The 19,991-nt window shown below is 46.5% G+C and overlaps 1 protein-coding gene across 1 annotated transcript in view; it reads right to left on the bottom strand.

The window, feature by feature from the left end:
* Nucleotides 1–19,991, bottom strand: part of LOC115482645 (protein unc-45 homolog B-like) — a 249,113-nt gene that overhangs the window by 70,651 nt on the left and 158,471 nt on the right. Inside the window, 1 exon segment of the mRNA XM_030222599.1 lies at nucleotides 216–357. Within this exon segment, the coding sequence (XP_030078459.1) occupies nucleotides 333–357 (25 nt within the window). The 3' untranslated portion in view covers nucleotides 216–332.

Here is a 19,991-nt window from a genome sequence, read left to right as displayed (position 1 = left end):
ACGTATTCTATATACTGCGCATAATTACTAGACGCTGCTTATAGAATACGCTTAGCGACACTGATTTATGCAGCGATTATTTTTAGCGCCGTGTTGCCCTTTATAAAAATAGACAAATAGGCAGGCACCTTTTTTGGATTTTGTCCTAGTGTCACATAGCACATAGGCCACATAGCCAGCTACAGGTCTTTTCATGCTGACCTTGGTCACCTTACCTTGGGATGTTCCTCAGGAACATGCTGCGTGGAGAACTTTGCCAGCTGTACAAGATCAGGAATGATCTCTTTTACATCATAGCTGTTGGTGCAGTTTACCAAGGTGGAAGCCACAGACTAAAGGATAGTCTTATCGCTTGCTAAGATGGAAAAAAAATACATTTTTGGTTAAAGTTGCCACAAGTAAAGAAAAAAGAGCAAAGATGCATTTTCCAGGTCCAAGAAATACTGGTAAAAGGTCTTCTACGGGTCAATACTCAGCCACGGTGGTCAGCATTTTTTTTTTAATTATTATTCATTTAATCAAAATTTACAAGAAACTTCTTGTTAAGGAAAGTGTCAATCAAATAGAAAATCTTTACACAGGAAAATAAAGCAAAGAAAGAGCAATTAAATCATTACACTTTCAAAATTCAAAGACACTCAAGTCCATAAATGGAGATCCAGATTTTAGGGAAATCTAAGGGAGAAATATAACAAAGGGAAAAAATAAAGGAAATTAATCTCTTGCTAAGAAATTGTGCACCTTCTAGTGTTGCCTCTCCAATTTAGCTGAGGCTAAAGTGATGATACATGAGCAGGTTCAGTAAACATATATACTTCTTGCCTCCCAGCCTTTATTATGCACTGCAGGGGTATCTAAGAAAAAAGGTACCCCCCCAAGTGCAAAACTTCGGGCTTGAGGAGCAAAAATTGTTTCCTCCGTCGTCTTGTCTCTTTCGAGACATCAGGAAATAGCATAATTTTAAAACCCATAAAAGGTTTCTCCTTATTACGGAAAAAAAGACGGAAGATCCCAATTCTTATCAGGAATCAATGCGACTGACGCCACTAATGTAGCAGCAGTCGCCACTGGGAGTCAGAGGTCTCAAGCAAAAGAGAAATATCCAACGGTTTTTCATTATCTGGATTAATGTTCCTCTCTGGGACATAATATACGTGGGAAAAGGGTGGAATATCCTTTTCCAAGATATTCAAAACTTCACGGAAATATCGTTTCAGCATGTCCAGAGGGAGAACTGTTTGTATCCTTGGGAAATTGACAAACCTCAGATTATAATTCTTTTTTTTTGTCTGAGATTTGTCACATCTTTATAATTGTAGTTTGTAACGTTTCCACTTTCATAATCCTTTGGTAATTTTTTTCAATTTTTTAATTTAAAGCTTTAATCTCTTCTCCCTCTTTTTGTAAATCAGTTTCTACATGTTTTACCCTAGGGTAAAAGCTCGTTAGTTTGTTTAAGGAAAATTTGTCCCAAATTAGACATCAAGTCCCACAATACTTCTAAGGTTACTTCCTTTGGCTTGGCCACTAGCTCCTTAGGTAATTCAACCTTATTGAAGTCTGCTCATCTTCTTCACTCCGTCTCTCAGTCTCTCTCCCCTCATTTGGCTGCGGTTCTTTGGGCAAAATGCCCTCCATTCCGTCCTCAGTTAGAAGTGACGCTTCACCCCAACGCTCTTCTGGGCCCGTGCCTTGTTCCAAGGGGGACCCTGTAGGGTCAGAGAGGAAGGAGCTTGCGCCGAGCGGTTGGGGAGGTGGAGTACGCGCTGCAGGACTCAGCGTTGTTTCCAAGCCGGGGGAAGCCGAAATCTCCTGTTCGCCCGGCGTTCCCAATCGGCGGAAGTACTGCTATTCTGCACAATTGTCCGCGGCCATCATAAAACGGTCAATTGGCCCGACATAGGAGACGGGAGCGGGGAAGCTCTACCCGCTACTTTCCCTCTTCGCTTTCGGCATCACAGGAACGAGGTATTGGACGTCTTAGCGATTCGCGGCCATCTTGGATCTGCCTGTCAAGCATTTTTTTTAAACACTGGCTGCCATGGCTGAAATAAATGCAGATATTCAGCACTGCTAGCTGAATGTTTATTTTCAGTGATGATCAGCCTTATTATTTGGGTAGCAGCAATATTGAAATCGCTTTCTGCACAGCGAACCGGATACAGTTAAGACACCCTTTTTTGCTGAATAATTATACAGTTAGCAACACTACCCAAACACTGAATATCTACAGATAGGCCTAGGGCATTTAATGTTGTTGTTTGTTCTTCTGTTAAGATCCCATTTAAGTATATGATCCTAGAAAGTAAGTGTTTGGGATCAAGGAGAGGTGGTAAAAGGAGCATATTAGCTTTGGACAATGTGACTGAAATTGCAAAACAGAATGACTATGCACCTACAATTTTATTTATCAAACACACTAACCCCCTGTTAGTGCTGTGTCAGCCTAGCGTAACTTAATAAACATGCGGGGGGGGGGGGGGGGGGTAAGTGTGTTTGATAAATAAATAAAATTATAACGTGGCTTAGCCAACAGTGTGACGTGTTCAGTTAAAGTTAACCACATAAACCAGTGGCTCCCAAACCTGGTCCTGGAGGCACCCCAGCCAGTTAGGTTTTCAGGATACCCACAATGAATATTCTTGTTTATAAATGATATAGAGATGGGAGTAACAAGTGAGGTAATTAAATTTGCTGATAACACAAAGTTATTCAAGGTTGTTAAATCGCAAGAGGATTGTGAAAAATGACAAAGAGGACCTTACAAGATTGGGAGACTGGGCATCCAAATGGCAGATGACATTTAATGTGAGCGAGTGCAAAGTGATGCATCTGGGAACGATCCACTTTAGGCGTAACCGACCAGGAACGGGATCTAGGCATCATTGTTGAAACCCTCTACTCACTGTGCAGCGGTTAAGAAAGTAAATAGAATGTTAGGTATTATTAGGAAAGGAATGGAAAACAAAAATGAGGTTGTTATAATGACTTTGTATCGCTCCATGGTGCGACTGCACCTCGAATATTATGTGCAATTCTGGTCACACCACATGGCAAAAAAGATATAGTGCAAACAGAAAAGGTACAGAGAAGGGCTGCAAAAATGATAAAGGGGATGGGACGACTCCCTATGAGGAAAAGCTGAAGCGTCTGGGCTCTTCAGCTTGGAGAAAAGACAGCTGAGGGGAGTGGAGAAGTGGCCTAGTGGTTAGAGCACCAGTCTTGCAATCCAGAGGTGGCCAGTTCAAATCCCACTGCCGCTCCTTGTGAACTTGGGCAAGTCACTTAACCCTCCATTGCCTCAGGTACAAAGTTAGATTGTGAGCCCACCGGGACTGAAAAATATCCAGTGTACCTGAATGTAACTCACCTTTAGCTACTACTGAAAAGGTGTGAGCAAAATCTAAATAATAATAAATATGATAAATTATATTATTATTATAAAATATATTAATAAAATATGATAGAGGCCTATAAATAATAAGTGGAGTAGAATGAATAACTTGTTTACTCTTTCCAAAAATACCAGGACTAGGGGACACACAGGGCCATGCCTAGGGTCTCCGGTGCCCCCCTGCAGTTGGCCCCCCCCCCCCCCCCCCCCCCCCCCCGAAAACGATCGCTACACTACCCGCCCTCTTCTCCCCAGATCCTTTTCTTTTTGTTTAAATTTACCTCTGTCCGGCGGCAGCGTAGCGTTAGTGAGAAGGAGGCGGCGCTCCCCCGCCCCGACGTGTCAGTCTTCTCTTCGCTCAGTTCCCGCCTTTTTGAAGAAGGCGGGAACTGAGCGAAGGGAAGATTGACACGTCAGGGCGGGGGAGCACCGCCTCCTTCTTCACTAACACTACGCTGCCGCCGGACAGAGGTAAATTAAAAAAAAAAAAAAAAGGAAAAGGATCTTGGGGAGAAGAGGGCGAGGTAAGCATGGTGCGGCGGGGAGCCCCCCAGAGGATGGCGCCCTCCTGCCATGCTTACCTCGCTTACTGTGTTGGCACGGCCCTGGGGACACACAATGAAGCTACAAGTAGTAAATTTAAAACAATTGGGGAAATCCACTGCTTATTTCTAGGATAAGCAACATAAAACATCTACTTATTAAGATTTGCCTGCATTGAAGGCTGGGGTGCCTCCAGAACCAGGTTTGAGAACCACTGAGAAATAATCCAGTGAACTGTAAATTCCTCATTATTGTGTTCCTCACACTGTGTTTGACAGTCAGTTTAAACCAGAGTGCAGGAGACCCATTACTCGATTCAATTCTTCTTTAATACAGTAATAAAAACAATGAAAAAGAAGACTTACAGTCCAGATGTTCTGGATAAGAGCTGCTGCCTTCTGCAAACTTAACCAACCCTCTCCGGGCAAGAGGGTCTGGGGCATCACTCTGAGTAGTAATGTTGTTTATATTTATTGGTGAAAACTCAATGGAATCACAAGGAATGTAAAGTTAATGCAGCAAGAACACATCAAGAACACAGTTCACATAAGCTTGCTGCGGTCTAATTTTACACACTTGATGGCAAGAGAGGGGGATCCTTGCCCAGCATACACAAAAACAAGGGAAGCCAATAGGAAAAAACCCATAAGCTGGAACATGTGCTCTGAAAGAGCCTATTACAGGGAACTACAAGAACTTTTAATCCAAGTACACAGAACTATTTCATAGTCACTGAGAGTAATTAACAATCAGCCTGTCTCCATTCAAATAGGGGCAGAACACAGACTTAATCTGGTTAAATTTTGTCCAGATACAACTCAGGGGTGTGGAACTGCAGACCTGGACAGCCACTATATGTAAATCTATCTCATGCATATTTATTAGACATATTCTGGAAAACCAGACTGGTTTGCAACCATCCAGCATTGCAGTTGACACCTGTGGCTAACCAGGTCTGCAGGTAGGAAATTTCAAAATGACCTGGACAAATCCACTATTTTTGGGAAACTGCTTCACTAGATCAGATGGTATCCCATTTCCAATAGCCTGAGACTCCCAATAGTCATGGGTTTTCAGTGCACCAGGTATGTGGATGAGATTTATTTTTGTTAATTTTTTCACAAATATGTTTAACTACTTTAGATTCTCAGCATAGATCAAATGTCACGTGTGACCACTTACAGGACAAACAGGAGCTGTTTTTTCTTTGTTCATGCTTGAAGCTGATTCGTTTACTATTATTCATGTAGCACAGGCCTGGTTTGGCGCTGGTCAAGGAGTTTGGAGTTTCATCCCCAATGAAATCTAGCTCATACCCATCTGTACCCCAATAAGATGCATTCCATCCCCACCCCTACCCGCAGGAGTAGACACTATAATTTACTCGCAGCCCTCTGTTTCCTCCCAACCCCAACAGTCTCCCGCGGTTTTTAGGCTGGGACATTTCCGGACACCCTACCCGGGCCAAACCATCCCTCCGAACTGACCGCAGCTCACACTGACCCAGGGCCTAGTGCCACCCAACCCGGACCCTGGCACCCGTTCCCCCACCTGACTAGAGCTGGACGGACAGCAGTGCTTGCGGTCCCCACGGCATCAGAAAAGCAAAGCCGACTGGCGTCCATCTACCTCTCCGCCAACCTTCTGCCATGGCTGCCACGAGGAGCAGCCCACACTGCTTCGGGTTGCAGCGCCACACAACCTGGACCCTGACTCCCACCCCCATGCCTGGCTATCGCTGAATGGACAGCGGAGCGCTCGGTCCCCGCAGCACCAGAAGAGGATGCAGACCAGCGCTCACCCAATCCACTAATTTCACCAGCGGGGCAGCAGCAGGTGACAACCTCCATTGTGTGCCGCGGGGGACGCCGAACGACCAACCACCCATCCGTGGCGAGAGGTGAGGAGGACAGAAAGAACAGGGAGTCAGCCGCAGACTCGGGGGAAGGGAGATAGGAGGAGCAACCTTGTGGTGCCGGCTGGAGAGTGGCGGACGGCGGGCGAGCGATTGGTGGGAAAGTGCGACTGGAGCGTGGCTGCAGTCGAGCAGCGGGCGACCGATCGGTGGGAGAGGAGCCGAGAGAGGCATCAGAAACCTCTCGAGCACACAAAACGGAGCCCACACGCCCAGCCCCCCCCTCCTTCCACTTGCCTGCCCTCCTACAATGAAAGGGGACCGGCCCTCTCCTCACCAGGAACCACACGGCCGTGAGACCCAGTGTGACACATGCCGTTGCCTTTTCTTGTTCCCAGCTACTTCCCCATCCACAAATGCTGAACCAGAAACGGCAGTACCCTTAGCAACCCGACAGCACACCTGAGCCGACTATATGGAAGGGCATCTCTGGAATCACGCACAAATGACGTAAAAAACACGTACCGGACTATGTTCTAAACAGCTTCCTACCCCCAACCACTGTTACAGCTCTCAGACTCCGGAGACTCTGCGCCCTGGTGTAACACCTCAAATTCACCTGTCTGTGAGTAAGTTACCTGTATCTATTTTCTAAAAAAAAAAAAAATCAAACATCACAGTCCAACCACGTACCCTATTGATCATGGCATATCAGGAGCCCAAATCAAACTAGTAACAAAATGAATACCATCAAATTACTCCTAGCAATTTACTCCTTATCTCTGATCCATCTAATACAAACTACCCTACTTCGCAGAAAGTAACATCATCCCCATACTACATAACCACCTAAGATTGCCTAAATATACCTCACCCCATCAAACCAACAACAACCAACACAAAGGAAAAGCACCAACATGCGGACAACCCCAACAGAAGGGAAAGAAACCCTATAACAAACCACAATAACAAGAAAATGACAACTAACAAAAATCCACTTAAACGACCCACACCAAAAAATTCAAATGGGCTACATCAACGCCAGATCCGTAGTAACAAAACAACAATAGTAACAGACTGGATCACATCAGAAAACCTTGATCTACTTTTTATCACTGAAACCTGGATCCTTGATCAAAAGGACCCCATAATCCTTGATCTCTGGCCCCCCCAGGATACAAAATCGCTCACTGGACCAGAAAGGAAAAGAGAGGCAGAGGCATAGCATTAATCTACTGATCACAGTTTACCATCGAAACCACTGCCGAGCCCATAACACCCCAACTTGAAATTACCTCATCTGAATTGTGTCTTGTTTTTTAAACAGGACTAAAGTTACCAAAATTCAAAAAGTCAATCAAAATTCACAGCATAGGCTACAAAAAGTGTAAATATATGTATGTGAAGCTGGTCCACCTTCCAGACTCCAGCCAGGGCTGACCCTGCTTAGCTTCCACCACCCCACCCCACCCAGTCACTGCTGGGCTCTAGCCTTCTTGGTACCTCCCAGGATTCTCTCTCAAACACTGGGGAGTTTTCTGCCTCCTCTTCTCTCTTCACAAACACTCATCAACACCAGCTTCTTGCAATTAAGGGTTTTATTCATGTCTTTAACATAAACAATTTCTTCAGTCAAACATAACAAAAAAGGCACTCTACTCAGAGCCTGCTTCTTAAACCCTTCTCAAACCTTAGACAGTTCCTCAAACCAGGGGCGTAGCCACGGGTGGGCCTGGGTGGGCCCAGGCCCACCCAGTTTTGGTTCAGGCCCACCCAGCAGTGGAGGCAGCGGAGCGGAGGGAGCAGGCTGAGCTCCGATCCCGCATCTGCCTCCCCAGCCCGCCACTGCCCCGCCGCCCGCCGTACCTTTAAATATTACAGTTTTGCTGGAGTCGCGGGCAGCCGGCATTGAAGACATCGGCAGGCTTACGGCCGGTTCCAGCAGCCTTCCCTTCCCTCGTTGCAAGTCGGATGATGGCTCCGCCTCATAGAAACAGGAAATAGCTCAGAAGAGGGCGAGCCATCATCCGACTTGCAACGAGGGAAGGGAAGGCTGCTGGAACCGGCGTAAGCCTGCCGATGTCTTCAATGCCGGCTGCCCGCGACTCCAGCAAAAACTATAATATTTAAAGGTACGGGGGGGGGGGAAAACAGGGCAGACGGGAGAGGAGGGTTGCTGCACATGGTGGAAGAAGGGGAGAGGAGGGTTGCTGGATGGAGGGAAGGAAGGGGAGAGGAGGGTTGCTGGATATGGTGGAAGAAGGGGAGAGGAGGGTTGCTGGATATGGTGGAAGAAGGGGAGAGGAGGGTTGCTGGATGGAGGGAAGGGGAGAGGAGGTTGCTGGACATGGTGGAAGAAGGGAGAGGAGGGTTGCTGCACATGGTGGAAGAAGGGGAGAGGGCAGGGGAGAGGAGGGTTGCTGGATAGAGGGAAGGGGAGAGGAGGGTTGCTGGACATGGTGGAAGAAGGGGAGAGGAGGGTTGCTGGATGGAGGAAGGGGAGAGGAGGGTTGCTGCACATGGTGGAAGAAGGGGAGAGGAGGGTTGCTGGACATGGTGGAAGAAGGTGAGAGTGAGAGGGCAGGGGAGAGGAGGGTTGCTGGATGGAGGGAAGGGGAGAGGAGGGTTGCTGGACATGGTGGAAGAAGGGGAGAGGAGAGGGCAGGGGAGAGGAGGGTTGCTGGATGGAGGGCAGGGGAGAGGAGGGTTGCTGGACATGGATGGAAGAGAGGGAAGGGAGAGAGAAGAAATGCTGGACATGAATGGAGGGGATGGAAGAATGAGGAAGGAGATGAGATGAGGGAAAAGGAAGAGAGGAGAAAAACTGCACATGGATGAAGAAAATAGGCAGAAGCTGGATCCACTAGACAGTCAAGTCTGCAGAGGACCCAGCTTTTACTTATGGATATAGAGCAAGAAATGAAGAAGAAAGGAGGAAAGTAAAGAAATAAATGGAAAGGAAGCCCTGGAAACGGAGTTAAGAGGACAGATAGCAGCAGAATCGGATACTTGGCCAGCATGATCAGAAAAACAGTCACCAGACAACAAAGGTAGAAAAAAAATCATTTTCATTATAGTGTTTGGAATATGTCCCTTTGAGAATCAGGTGCTCAACATTAAAAGTTTATATTTATTTACTTATTTATGGCATTTTATCCCACATTAACATGAATTAATTGGAACCTGGGATCATTTAATTTTTTTTTTCCTGGAGACAGTAATGCATTGCCCCCCCCCCCCCCCCCCCCCAGGCTCTCTCCCCGGCCTATAGCCAGCTCTGCAATTTTGAGGGAGGTGCACAGGTGGACCGGGGGGGGGGGGGGGGGGGCGCAGAGGTGGACTGGGGAGAGAGGCCTGTTGTTAAACATTTACCAGCACACCACTGTCTAGTGCCCACCATCCAACCTGTTGGCCCACCCAAAAATTGGACTTCTGGCTACGCCACTGCCTCAAACTCAAACAGAGAACAAAAGAATTTACTTTCCTTCTCAGAGCTGTCACCTTTTCCAGAGAGAGCTTCCCCAGTGTTTCCATCTACTTCCTACAGCCTTCCACCACTCTCTTAATAAGCTGCCTGCAACCAGTGGTGTGCTGGAGCCGGCTCGCAAGAGCCGGTTGTTAAATTTTCTTCCGGCTTGCGAACCGGTTGTTGCAAATAGCGAGCCGGCTCTGGCTCTCCTCCCTCCCTCCTCCCTCCCTCCGGATCCGCCTCACCGCTCGTTTGTTTTTTTAAATTCTTTGCTTCCAGCGCCGAGTCGCCGACTGTCCTGAGTCCTCCCTTGCGATTTGCGCCTCGGCTGAAGTCTCGGCGGCCATTTTGAAGCGCGAATCGACAAGGGAGGACTCAGGACAGTCGGCGACTCGGCGCTGGAAGCGAAGAATTTAAAAAACAGCAGGCGCGCGGTGAGGGACCGGATCGGGAGGGAGGGAGGAAAAGAAGAATTTCATAAAACAACTCGGGAGGGGGTGGCAGGGGGAAAAGAGAGTCGCTGTTGGGCATGGGTGGATGGAGGGGGTCGCTGGACATGGTGCATGCAGGGCAGGGGAGAGGAGGGTACACTTGCTAGACATGGGTGCATGCAGGGCAGGGGAAAGGAGGGTCACTGCTGGACATGGGTGCATGCAGGGGAGAGAAAGGGTCACTGCTGGACATCTGGGTGCATGCAAGGCAGGGCAGAGGAGGGTCGCTGGCTATGGTGCATGCAGGGCAGGGGAGAGGAGGGTCACTGCTGGACATGGTGCATGCAGGGCAGGGGAGAGGAGGGTACACTGCTGGACATGGGTGCATGCAGGGCAGGGAAAGGAGGGTCACTGCTTGCACATGGGTGCATGCAGGGGAGAGGAGGGTCACTGCTAGACATTTGGGTGCATGCAGGGCAGGGCAGAGGAGGGTACACTGCTGGACATGGGTGCATGCAGGGCAGGGGAAAGGAGGGTCAACTGCTGCACATGGGTGCAGGTCAGGGGAGAGGAGGGTCCACTGCTGGACATGGGTGCATGCAGGGCAGGGGGAGAGGAGGGTACACTGCTGGACATGGGTGCATGCAGGGGAGAGAAGGGTCACTGCTGGACATCTGGGTGCATGCAAGGCAGGGCAGAGGAGGGGTCGCTGGGTATGGGTGCATGCAGGGCAAGGGTAGAGGAGGGTCACTGCTGGACATGGGTGCATGCAGGGCAGGGGAGAGGAGGGTACACTGCTGGACATGGTGCATGCAGGCAGGGGAAAGGGAGGGTCACTGCTGCACATGGTGCATGCAGGGGAGAGGAGGGTCACTGCTAGACATTTGGTTGCATGCAGGGCAGGGCAGAGGAGGGTCACTGCTGGACACTGGTTGCATGCAGGGCAGGGGAGAGGAGGGGAGAGAGAAGAAATGCTGGACATGGATGGAGGGGAGAGAAGAGTGAGGAAGGAGATGAGATGAGATGAGGGAAAAGAAAGAGAGGAGAAAAACCTGCACATGGATGAAGAAAATAGGCAGAAGCTGAGGACCAGAAATGAAGAAGAAAGGAGGAAAGAAATAAATGGAAAGGAAGCCCTGAGAATGGAGTTAAGAGGACAGATAGCAGCAGAATCGGATACTGGGGCCAGTATGATCGAAAAACAGTCACCAGACAACAAAGGTAGAAAAAAATCATTTTATTTTCATTATAGTGTTTGGAATATGTTCACTTTGAGAATCAGGTGCTCAACATTAAAAGTTTATATTTATTTACTTATTTATGGCATTTTATCCCACATTAAACATGAATTAGATTGGAACCTGGGATCATTTAATTTTTTTTCCTGGAGAGAGTAATGCATTGCCCCCCTCCCCCGCTATAGCCAGCTGTGCAATTTTTTGGGGGGGCCCAGTGGTGGACGGGGGGGGGGGGGGGCGCTGAGGTGGACCGGGGAGAGAGCCTGTTGTTAAAAATTTACCAGCACACCACTGCCTGCAACCCTTTCACACCTGGTTCAATTTCCCAATCAACTGCTGGCTTCTCACTCTCCTGGCTAGAGTCCTCCCCCTAACACTGATTCTCTTGCTGCTGCAGTGCATTCTGGACCTTGTAGTTCCCTGCCTCATCACAATATGTATGTGTGTAGTCAAATTGTTTTGAGAATATCCTCAGAATTTGCACTCACTGTTGCAAGTGATAATATCTCTGACTGGTGGTTCAGCACTTTGTTCATCGGGTAACTCTTTTTATATTTGTTATGTGCTGGAATTCAGGTGATACTAATCCTCAATTCACCTTCTACTTAAAGTGATATAAGTTTAACCAATAGCCAATGCTGCTAATAACAGTTATAAATTCGCATGCACTTATCTTATAATTTGTGTATACTCCATTTTGCTGAGTCATGACAAGAAAATATCCAATAGCCTCCCCCTAAAAGGCGTCTTTTAGGGGGAGGCTATTGGATATTTTCTTGTCACAACTTCATTTCGAACACATGTGCAACCAACGCCAATATACTAATATTAGGAGACATCAACCTTCATCTAGAAGACCCAAACTCTACAAACGAACGAGAATGCAAGGAATTCCTCCACTCATGGAATCTCAGTTGGCCACAAATGCAAGCAACCCATGTCAAAGGGCACACACTCGACCTCATCTCACACAAACTGCCAACAGACCAGAACCTAATGGACAGAAACACCATGGACCGACCACTACAAATTAAACCTATCCCTACAATAGCAGTAAGAAAGGCTCAAACCGCGCACAAGAACACACAACATATAGCACCAGAGGCCAAATAGATCCGAAAACATTCTGACTACAGATCTACAACAACAAATGGACAGCACAAACTGATTTCACACACTACCTCACAGAATGGGAAAAAAGAGTCAGAATTATATTAGACGAAATAGCACCGTTACGCACAAGAACCTCACATAGGCATAACTCTATACCATGGTTCAATGAAGAACTGAAAACACTAAAAACACAATCCAGGAAACTCGAATGAGCATGGAAAGAAAATACAAATACGCAATTAGACAAACCAAAAGGACATACTATAAAATTAAAATAGGGCCTGATCACAAAGACCCGAAGAAATTATACCAACTCGTGAACAAACTACTAGACAATACAGACATTCCATCTACAGACAAACTTGCCAAATATTTCAATGAAAAAATTATAAACCTACGCAACGTGCTACCCCAGGACAATACCAATATCGAAAACGTCATCAATAGTCTGGATCCAACCCCCGGAGAATATCCAACTGACCGAAATTGGTCAAACTTCACTCTCCTTACCGCCGTAACAGTCACCCAGGCGCTCAAAAGGTTCTCTAACACCCACTGTAAACTGGATACCTACCCCAGCTACCTAATAAATTCCGCCCCTGACCGCTTCATAACTGACCTCACATCCCACCTAAACTACATGCTTCAGCAAGGTCTTTTCCCTTTAGAGGAAAATGGCAACATCCTACTCACCCCAATACCAAAAGACACCAAGAAAAATCCAAATGAAATCTCCAACTACGGACCAGTAGCATCTATCCCACTGGCAATCAAATTGATGGAAAGCATTGTAACCAAGCAACTTACTGATTATCTAAACAAATTCTCAATATTACATGAATCACAATCAGGGTTTCGCCCTCTCCATAGCACTGAAACAGTTCTAAATAGCAACAGGCAAAAGCATACTTCTTCTCCAATTCGACATGTCCAGTGCATTCCGCATGGTAAACCATAATATACTACTAAGACTCCTAGACTATTTCGGGATCGGAGGAAACATACTTAGTTGAATCAAAGGTTTCCTAACCACTAGAACATATCAAGTGAAATCAAACTACTACTACTACTACTTATCTCAAACATATCATCACCATGGAAAGCAGACTGCGGAGTACCACGAAGATCACCACTATCACCGATCCTCTTCAACCTAATGATGACCCCACTAGCCAAGTCCCTATCCGACCAAGGTCTTAACCCTTTCATCTATGCGGACGATGTCACAATATACATCCCTTACAAACACGATCCGAAAGAAGTCACCAACAAAATTCAGCTCGGCCTGAACATCATGTGTCTGTTACACATGAACTTTACCACAACACCACAACCTCACTTTGTATTTGTTATAACCGGTATTGGCGATCGCCTCTACGGTACTATGTAAGCTACATTGAGCCTGCAAATAGGTGGGAAAATGTGGGATACAAATGTAACAAATAAAAAATCATGGACTCATGGGCAAACGCATTTCAACTCAAACTCAACACAGAAAAAACACACTGCCTCATCCTCTCATCCCAATACAAAGAGAACAACCCCATAAACATAAACACCCCAGACTACGCCCTCCCCATCTCAGATAGCCTGAAACTCCTCAGCGTTACAACTGACTGCAACCTCACAATAGAGAGCCACGTGAAATCCACAACTAAAAAAATGTTCCACTCAATGTAGAAACTCAAACGCATGAAACCATTCTTCCCGAGGGAAACATTCCAGAATCTGATACAATCAATGGTACTAAGCCAACTAGATTACTTCAACGGAATTTATGCGGGATGCAAAGAACAACTCAAAGAAACTTCAGACCGCTCAAAACACGGCAGCCAGACTTATACTAGGAAAAACGCGATTCGACAGCGTCAAGCTCCTACGCGAAAAATTGCACTGGCTCCCAATCAAAGAGCATGTTGCTTTCAAAATCTGCACCCTGGTTCATAAGATTATCTACGGCGAGACCGCGGGATACATGACAGACCTCATTGACTTACCAATCAGAAATACATCCAGATCAACAAGAACATACCTAAACCTCCACTACCCAAATTGCAAAGGACTTAAATACAAATCAATTTATGCATCCAGCTTTTCCTACATAAGCACACAACTATGGAACACACTACCAAAAGCCGTGAAAACAACGTATAACCACCTAAACTTTTCGGAAATCACTAAAAACTTACTTGTTCAAAATGGCATACCCTACCAACCCTACTTAAATATCAGAACCCTGCAACACTACGAAGCCAAAGAGCGTAATGGACATACGATTCCCTAACATGCTGTTCCATATGAACCTTATTCACTGTGAAACTGGAATTGGCGAATGCCTTTACGGTACTATGTAAGCCACATTGAGCCTGCTAATAGGTGGGAAAATGTGGGATACAAATGCAACAAATAAATAAATAAATATTCAGCTAAAGAGTGTTCCAAGATTCAGTCTGGTGTCCCAGCTGCCTCTGGGCATTCCATGCCTCACTCTTGAGCCACTATAGCAACTTATTCCATCCCGGTCAGACTCCCATGGCAACTTCTTCCATACCTGTGGTTCTGTGGGATTCCCGCAATCTCCATTTCCATGCAGCTCTCTATTTTGGGGACAACATTCGCAGTCTCTTCTGTATCACATTGATGACACCTAATGCCTGCATGCTAAATTCTGCAAATTCTAGCCAAGGACCATCACTGCACACTATGTTAGATGGTAAGGCTAGGAGGTTACAAAATTTTACTAAACAAGGTAGGTGTGAAAGAAGATTCATGCTTCTGAAGCCCAGTTGAGTTGGGTTGGAAGCCTAAAGTAACAGGAGAAAACCTGCCAAGATGAAGTAAGTTTCTGTCTGATATAGGAATCAAATACCAACTCTCTGAGCTATAGTACACATTGAGAGCACATCAAATTATTTTATGAAATGGGAGGAGACTATCAGTGTAATACAGTGCTACTAAGTGCTGACCAGCACCTGCACTTATATTTAAATGACAAACCACAAGCACTCAATGGTCTACTTCTCACTGACAAAAACATACATCATCAGGTTCTTCTCATAGTTTAGTTTTACAATTCCATCAAACTTGTGCTCAAACACATTGTGTAAACTGTACAAAAATATATAAAGTTTTATAGTGCATATGCTATAATACACGGGTAAACAAAATGCCGTCCATCAAGGGACCCTGTTTTGCTTCCTTCTTCAGGGACCTATGTGAATGTTCCCACTTTCCTCCAACAATTATGCAACACATTTATTGTAAATTAGAGAATAAAAGATGGAAGCCAACCTCGTGATTATGGAGAAGATTCACAAGCTTTTCTAATATCCCCTTTATCCTCCTTGTATGGTACCAGTGGGATTAAAGCAACTAGGGATCACTCCTACTCCATTTAGATCTTTGAGTAGTGACTCAAAGATCTAAATGGAGTGGGAGTAATCCTTAGTTGCTTTAATCCCACTGGTGCCAGCCTCTAATCTAATTTTTGACTACGGCATGGGAGAGAGAGGGAGGGGTGCAAGAATGTACATAAGTACTTGAGTACATAAGTATTGCCATAGTGGGAAAGACCAAAGGTCCATCGAGCCCAGCATCCTGTTTCCAGCAGTGGCCAATCCAGGTCACAAATACCCGGCAAGATCCCAAAAATGTACAAAACATTTTATACTGCTTATCCCAGAAATAGTGGATTTTCTCCAAGTCCATTTAATAACGGTCTATGGACTTTTCCTTTAGGAAGCCGTCCAAACCTTTTTTTAAACTCCGCTAAGCTTTAACGATTAGGTATCACCCCTGCTACCCATTAGAGGTAACCCCACGTTCCCAGTGGGGAATACCTCCAGAACTTTTAGAGACTGGGAAAAACAGGGAATTTGCTACGTCTACCACGTGGTCACAGAACAAGGAACAATGAAATCTCTACCAGAATTGTGTAAGGAGTTCAAAATGAACAAAAGAGATACATTTGCATACCTACAACTACGACATTACATGCAGACTTTGCCCAGATCATCACTAGACTCGGAAATGTGGGAAAGATATAACCCCATGCTTGGCTTGGATGCCCAATCTCGGATACCATTGAAATATTACCACTCCTTCCTTCGAAATCATACCCAAAAATATGACTTTAGTGGAGAGGCTCGGCAGTGGAGTGTGGAACTGGGAGTGGAGGTTATAGCAGAACAGCTGGAAACCAGCCTTATGAGGACTTATAAACTAACAGAAAATGTGAGTTGGTGGGAGACACAATACAAGTTCACACTGCGTCTATATATGTCACCACGCAGGGCCTATAGGGCAACGTTAAGAGACACAGATTCTTGCCCAAAATGTGGACTAGCAAATGCTCATCTGGGACACATGTTCTGGGCCTGTCAAAAGATACACAGATTTTGGAATAATGTAGCGGTGCAGGTGTCGGATATGTGGAGAATAAAATGGCACCACTCCCCAAAGCAATTATTCAAAAAAATTTTGCTATGTTTTTTTGCCTCTAATGCTATCTTTCTTTCGTAAGTCCCTCTTGACCTTCTTTATCTGCGCCTTGCATTTGCTTTGACACGCCTTATGCTGCTTTCTTGTTATTTCAGATGGTTTCCTTCTCTTCCATTTCTAAAGGCGTTTCTTTTAGCCCTAATAGCTTTCCTTCACCTCACCTTTCAACCACGCCGGCTGTCTTTTGGACTTCCATCTTTCTTTTCTAATTCGCGAAATATGTTTGGCTGGGCCTCCAGGATGGTATTTTGAACAGCGTCCACACCTGTTGTACAGTTTTTTACCTCGTCAGTTGCCCCCCTAAGCTTTTTTTTTAACCGTTCTTCTCATTTATCATAGTCTCCTTTTTTAAAGTTAAACGCTAATGTATTTGACTTCCTGTGTATAGTTACTTCAAGGTTGATATCAAAACTGGTGGCCCTGGGTCTCTGGGTCATTTCCTTGGTGATGGCTGGTTTGCGGGTGGGCAAGTCTGGCACTAATGGGGGGAGGGAGGGGGGTTGGGGAGGGCAGTGGGGTGTGGGGGCAGGGGGAGGTTAGGAAGGGAAGAGGGGGCAGGGGGAGGTTAGGAAGGGAACATCTTTGGTGGTAGGTACTTGGAATGTGAATGGTCTAAATAATCATGGGAAGCGTAGTAGAGTTTTTAGGGAACTGACGAGACTGAATTGGGAGATTACATTTCTGCAAAAGACCCATCTGAGACCAAGAGATACACACCTGTTACATCGCAGGCAGTATCAAGAAGTGGTAGCACATCAGGGGGCGGAGGCGAAAAGGGTGGGGGGATAGCTATATTAATTTGACAAAATTGTGGGTTTGTAACTACACAGGTGTTTAGGGATAAAGAAGGGAGGTGTGTGGCCCTTAGAGGTTGGTTAGGGGGCAAGGAACTCACGTTGATTAATATTTATGCGCCAAATGGGAAACGGGGAATTTTTTCGAAAGTTAAAGGAGGAGTTATTGGGCTTTGTGGGGGGCCATATAGTGGTGGGGATGATTTTAATTTGGGCCCAGATGCTAGGCTAGGAGGGGGAGGGTATCATAGTGGGCATGGGAAGAAAGCTTTGTTGCAACTCACGAAAGGGTTAGAGGTGGTGGATTGCTGGAGACTGATACATGGAGCTCAGCGAGACTATACATTTTACTCTCATGCTGCGGCAGTCATATTCTAGGCTGGATGGGATATGGATCCACCGCAATGCGTGGCATATGGTGGAGGGGGCGGAAATAAAAACAATTAGTGTCTCAGATCATGCGCCAACCTGGGTTAAGTTGCAGGGTCAGGGTTGGGAGGATCGTCGGGGGGTTTGGAGATTGAATGAGACTCTTTTGGGGGATGAAGATATTAGAGAGGATATCAGGCAGGCTATTCAGGAATTTAGGCACTTTAATGATAACAGAGAGGTGTCAGATGCGACTCTATGGGATTCTTTAAAGGTGGTGGTGCGGGGGGCTTTGATAAAATGGGGGGGCCCGTCGGAAGCGAGACTGGGGGAAGTGTGCTTTGGAAGTGCAGCAGTGGTTGCTGCATCTGGAACAAATGCACAAGAGGAATCCTGACACGCGAGTCTGTAAGGAGTTAAGGGAGGTGAGAGGAGAATTGATGCAAATGCAGATGGAGGAGGTGGAGTTTATGCGCTGTAAATTAAAGCAACAATTTTTTGAGTTCGCAAATAAATCTAGCAAAATGTTAGCCAGATATCTGAGGGTGAGAAAGGGGCGTTCTAACATCCAAAAGATTCAGGAGGGGGGTGGAAGTATATGGATCAGGAGATAGGGGAATGTTTCTTGAAATATTATAGAGAACTGTATAGGGCTGAAGAGGGCGATAGAGAGGAGGGCTGGACGCAGTATTTGGATAAGATCCCACTGCAGCAGTTGGACAAGGACGAGAGGGCTAGGATTGGGGAGCCTATTAGATTGGCAGAGGTACTGTCATGGTTGTGTCCATGTTTCGTGCTCTCCTTCCTCTCGCCACCTGGTGGCCAGACCTGGTGGCTGCAATGGACTGTCTGGTTATTGTCACCTGTTCCAGATTTCAGCCCAGTCCGGTCCGGATATTCCGGGCTGCCAGACTTGCTTGCTTTGGTTGAACCTACACAGCACCCGTAGTTACCTGGTGATTGCTGCAGTGAGCCTCAGCTGCTGCTGGGCTTATTAGCCATTTTGAAACCATAGGCCCTGGTATGTTGGTACTTGTTGCACTTCTGTTTAAGCTCTTGCCTGAGATTCTTGTTTGTTTCTAGTTAGGCTGTGTGTAGGTTAGATTAGGTTGTTGTTTGTTTGCTAGTCCTGTCTCTGGGTTATAGTGTTGTGTTTAGTCCTTGTCTGTTTGTGTCTTTGTGGCTGCTCTTGTTATAAGTGTTTTGTTCCCTGTTTTAGTGGCTGCTTGCAGCTTTCAGTCCTGCCCGTTAGCTTTCCCTTCCTTGCCCTGCTGCCCCTGTATGTTCCTTTCCACTCTGACCCTCAATCCTGGTTCAGCCTAGTGGGTATCCAGTCCTGCCTTGCCCAGTAAGTCCTGCCGGCAACCTGCAGTCAGGAGCTCAACTCCTGGTGAAAGGTGGCCAAGTGCAGGTGAAGTTTAAGTGTGCCTGCTCTGCTTATTCCTGCTTGTTTGCCTCTGCTGCAACTGCAGTCCGGGGTTCCAGACCTGTTCTGCCTAGTCTCCGGTGTGGGGTGGTTTTGCCTGCCACTGCCGCTCCTCGGCAGTGGCCCAACGGCTCACAAACCTAGTTCCTGCTTTGAAAACGTGACAGGTACAGGGAGTGATCAAGAGGTTGCCAAATGGGAAAGCCCCTGGATTGGATGGATATTCAGGGAAGTTTTATAAATGTTATGTGGATGAGGTGAGTGATTTAATAGTGAGGGTGGGAAATGGGGTCCTGGAGGGGAGGGGTCTTCCTAGATCTATGTCTGAGGCGGGGGTGGTAGTACTTCCCAAACCAGGGAAAGACCCAACGAGGTGTGGATCGTACAGGCCCATTTCATTGTTGAATGTAGATGTGAAGATAGTGGCAAAGGTGTTAGCTAACAGCTTGGCTAGGGTAATGCCTAGTTTAGTGAATGCAGATCAGGCGGGATTTATCCCTAGAAGGCAGGTGGGGGACAACATTCAGTGTACTTTACACTTGATATGGGAAGCGCAGAGGAGAGAACGCAAGATGGTGTTGTTGGCTATAGATGCAGAAAAAGCCTTTGACAGGGTTGGTTGGGGATGTCTGAGGGCTGTATTGGAACGTATGGGCTTGGGGAGAACTTCTGTAAGTGGTTGGCAGCTCTATATAATAGGCCAAGGGCTTGTCTTAGGATAAATCAGGGTTATACGGGTTTTCTTTCCTGTGGGGAGAGGGACCAGGCAGGGTTGTCCGCTCTCTCCTCTTTTGTTTGCATTGTATATGGAGCCTTCTGCGGAAGTAATACGCTTGCATCCAGACTTGCACGGAGTTGG

The sequence above is a fragment of the Microcaecilia unicolor genome, chromosome 13 (genome assembly GCF_901765095.1).
Source record: "Microcaecilia unicolor chromosome 13, aMicUni1.1, whole genome shotgun sequence".
Classification (NCBI taxonomy): domain Eukaryota; kingdom Metazoa; phylum Chordata; class Amphibia; order Gymnophiona; family Siphonopidae; genus Microcaecilia; species Microcaecilia unicolor.
Note: the sequence above shows the minus strand (reverse complement) of the source record. Positions and strands in the feature narration are given on the sequence as shown.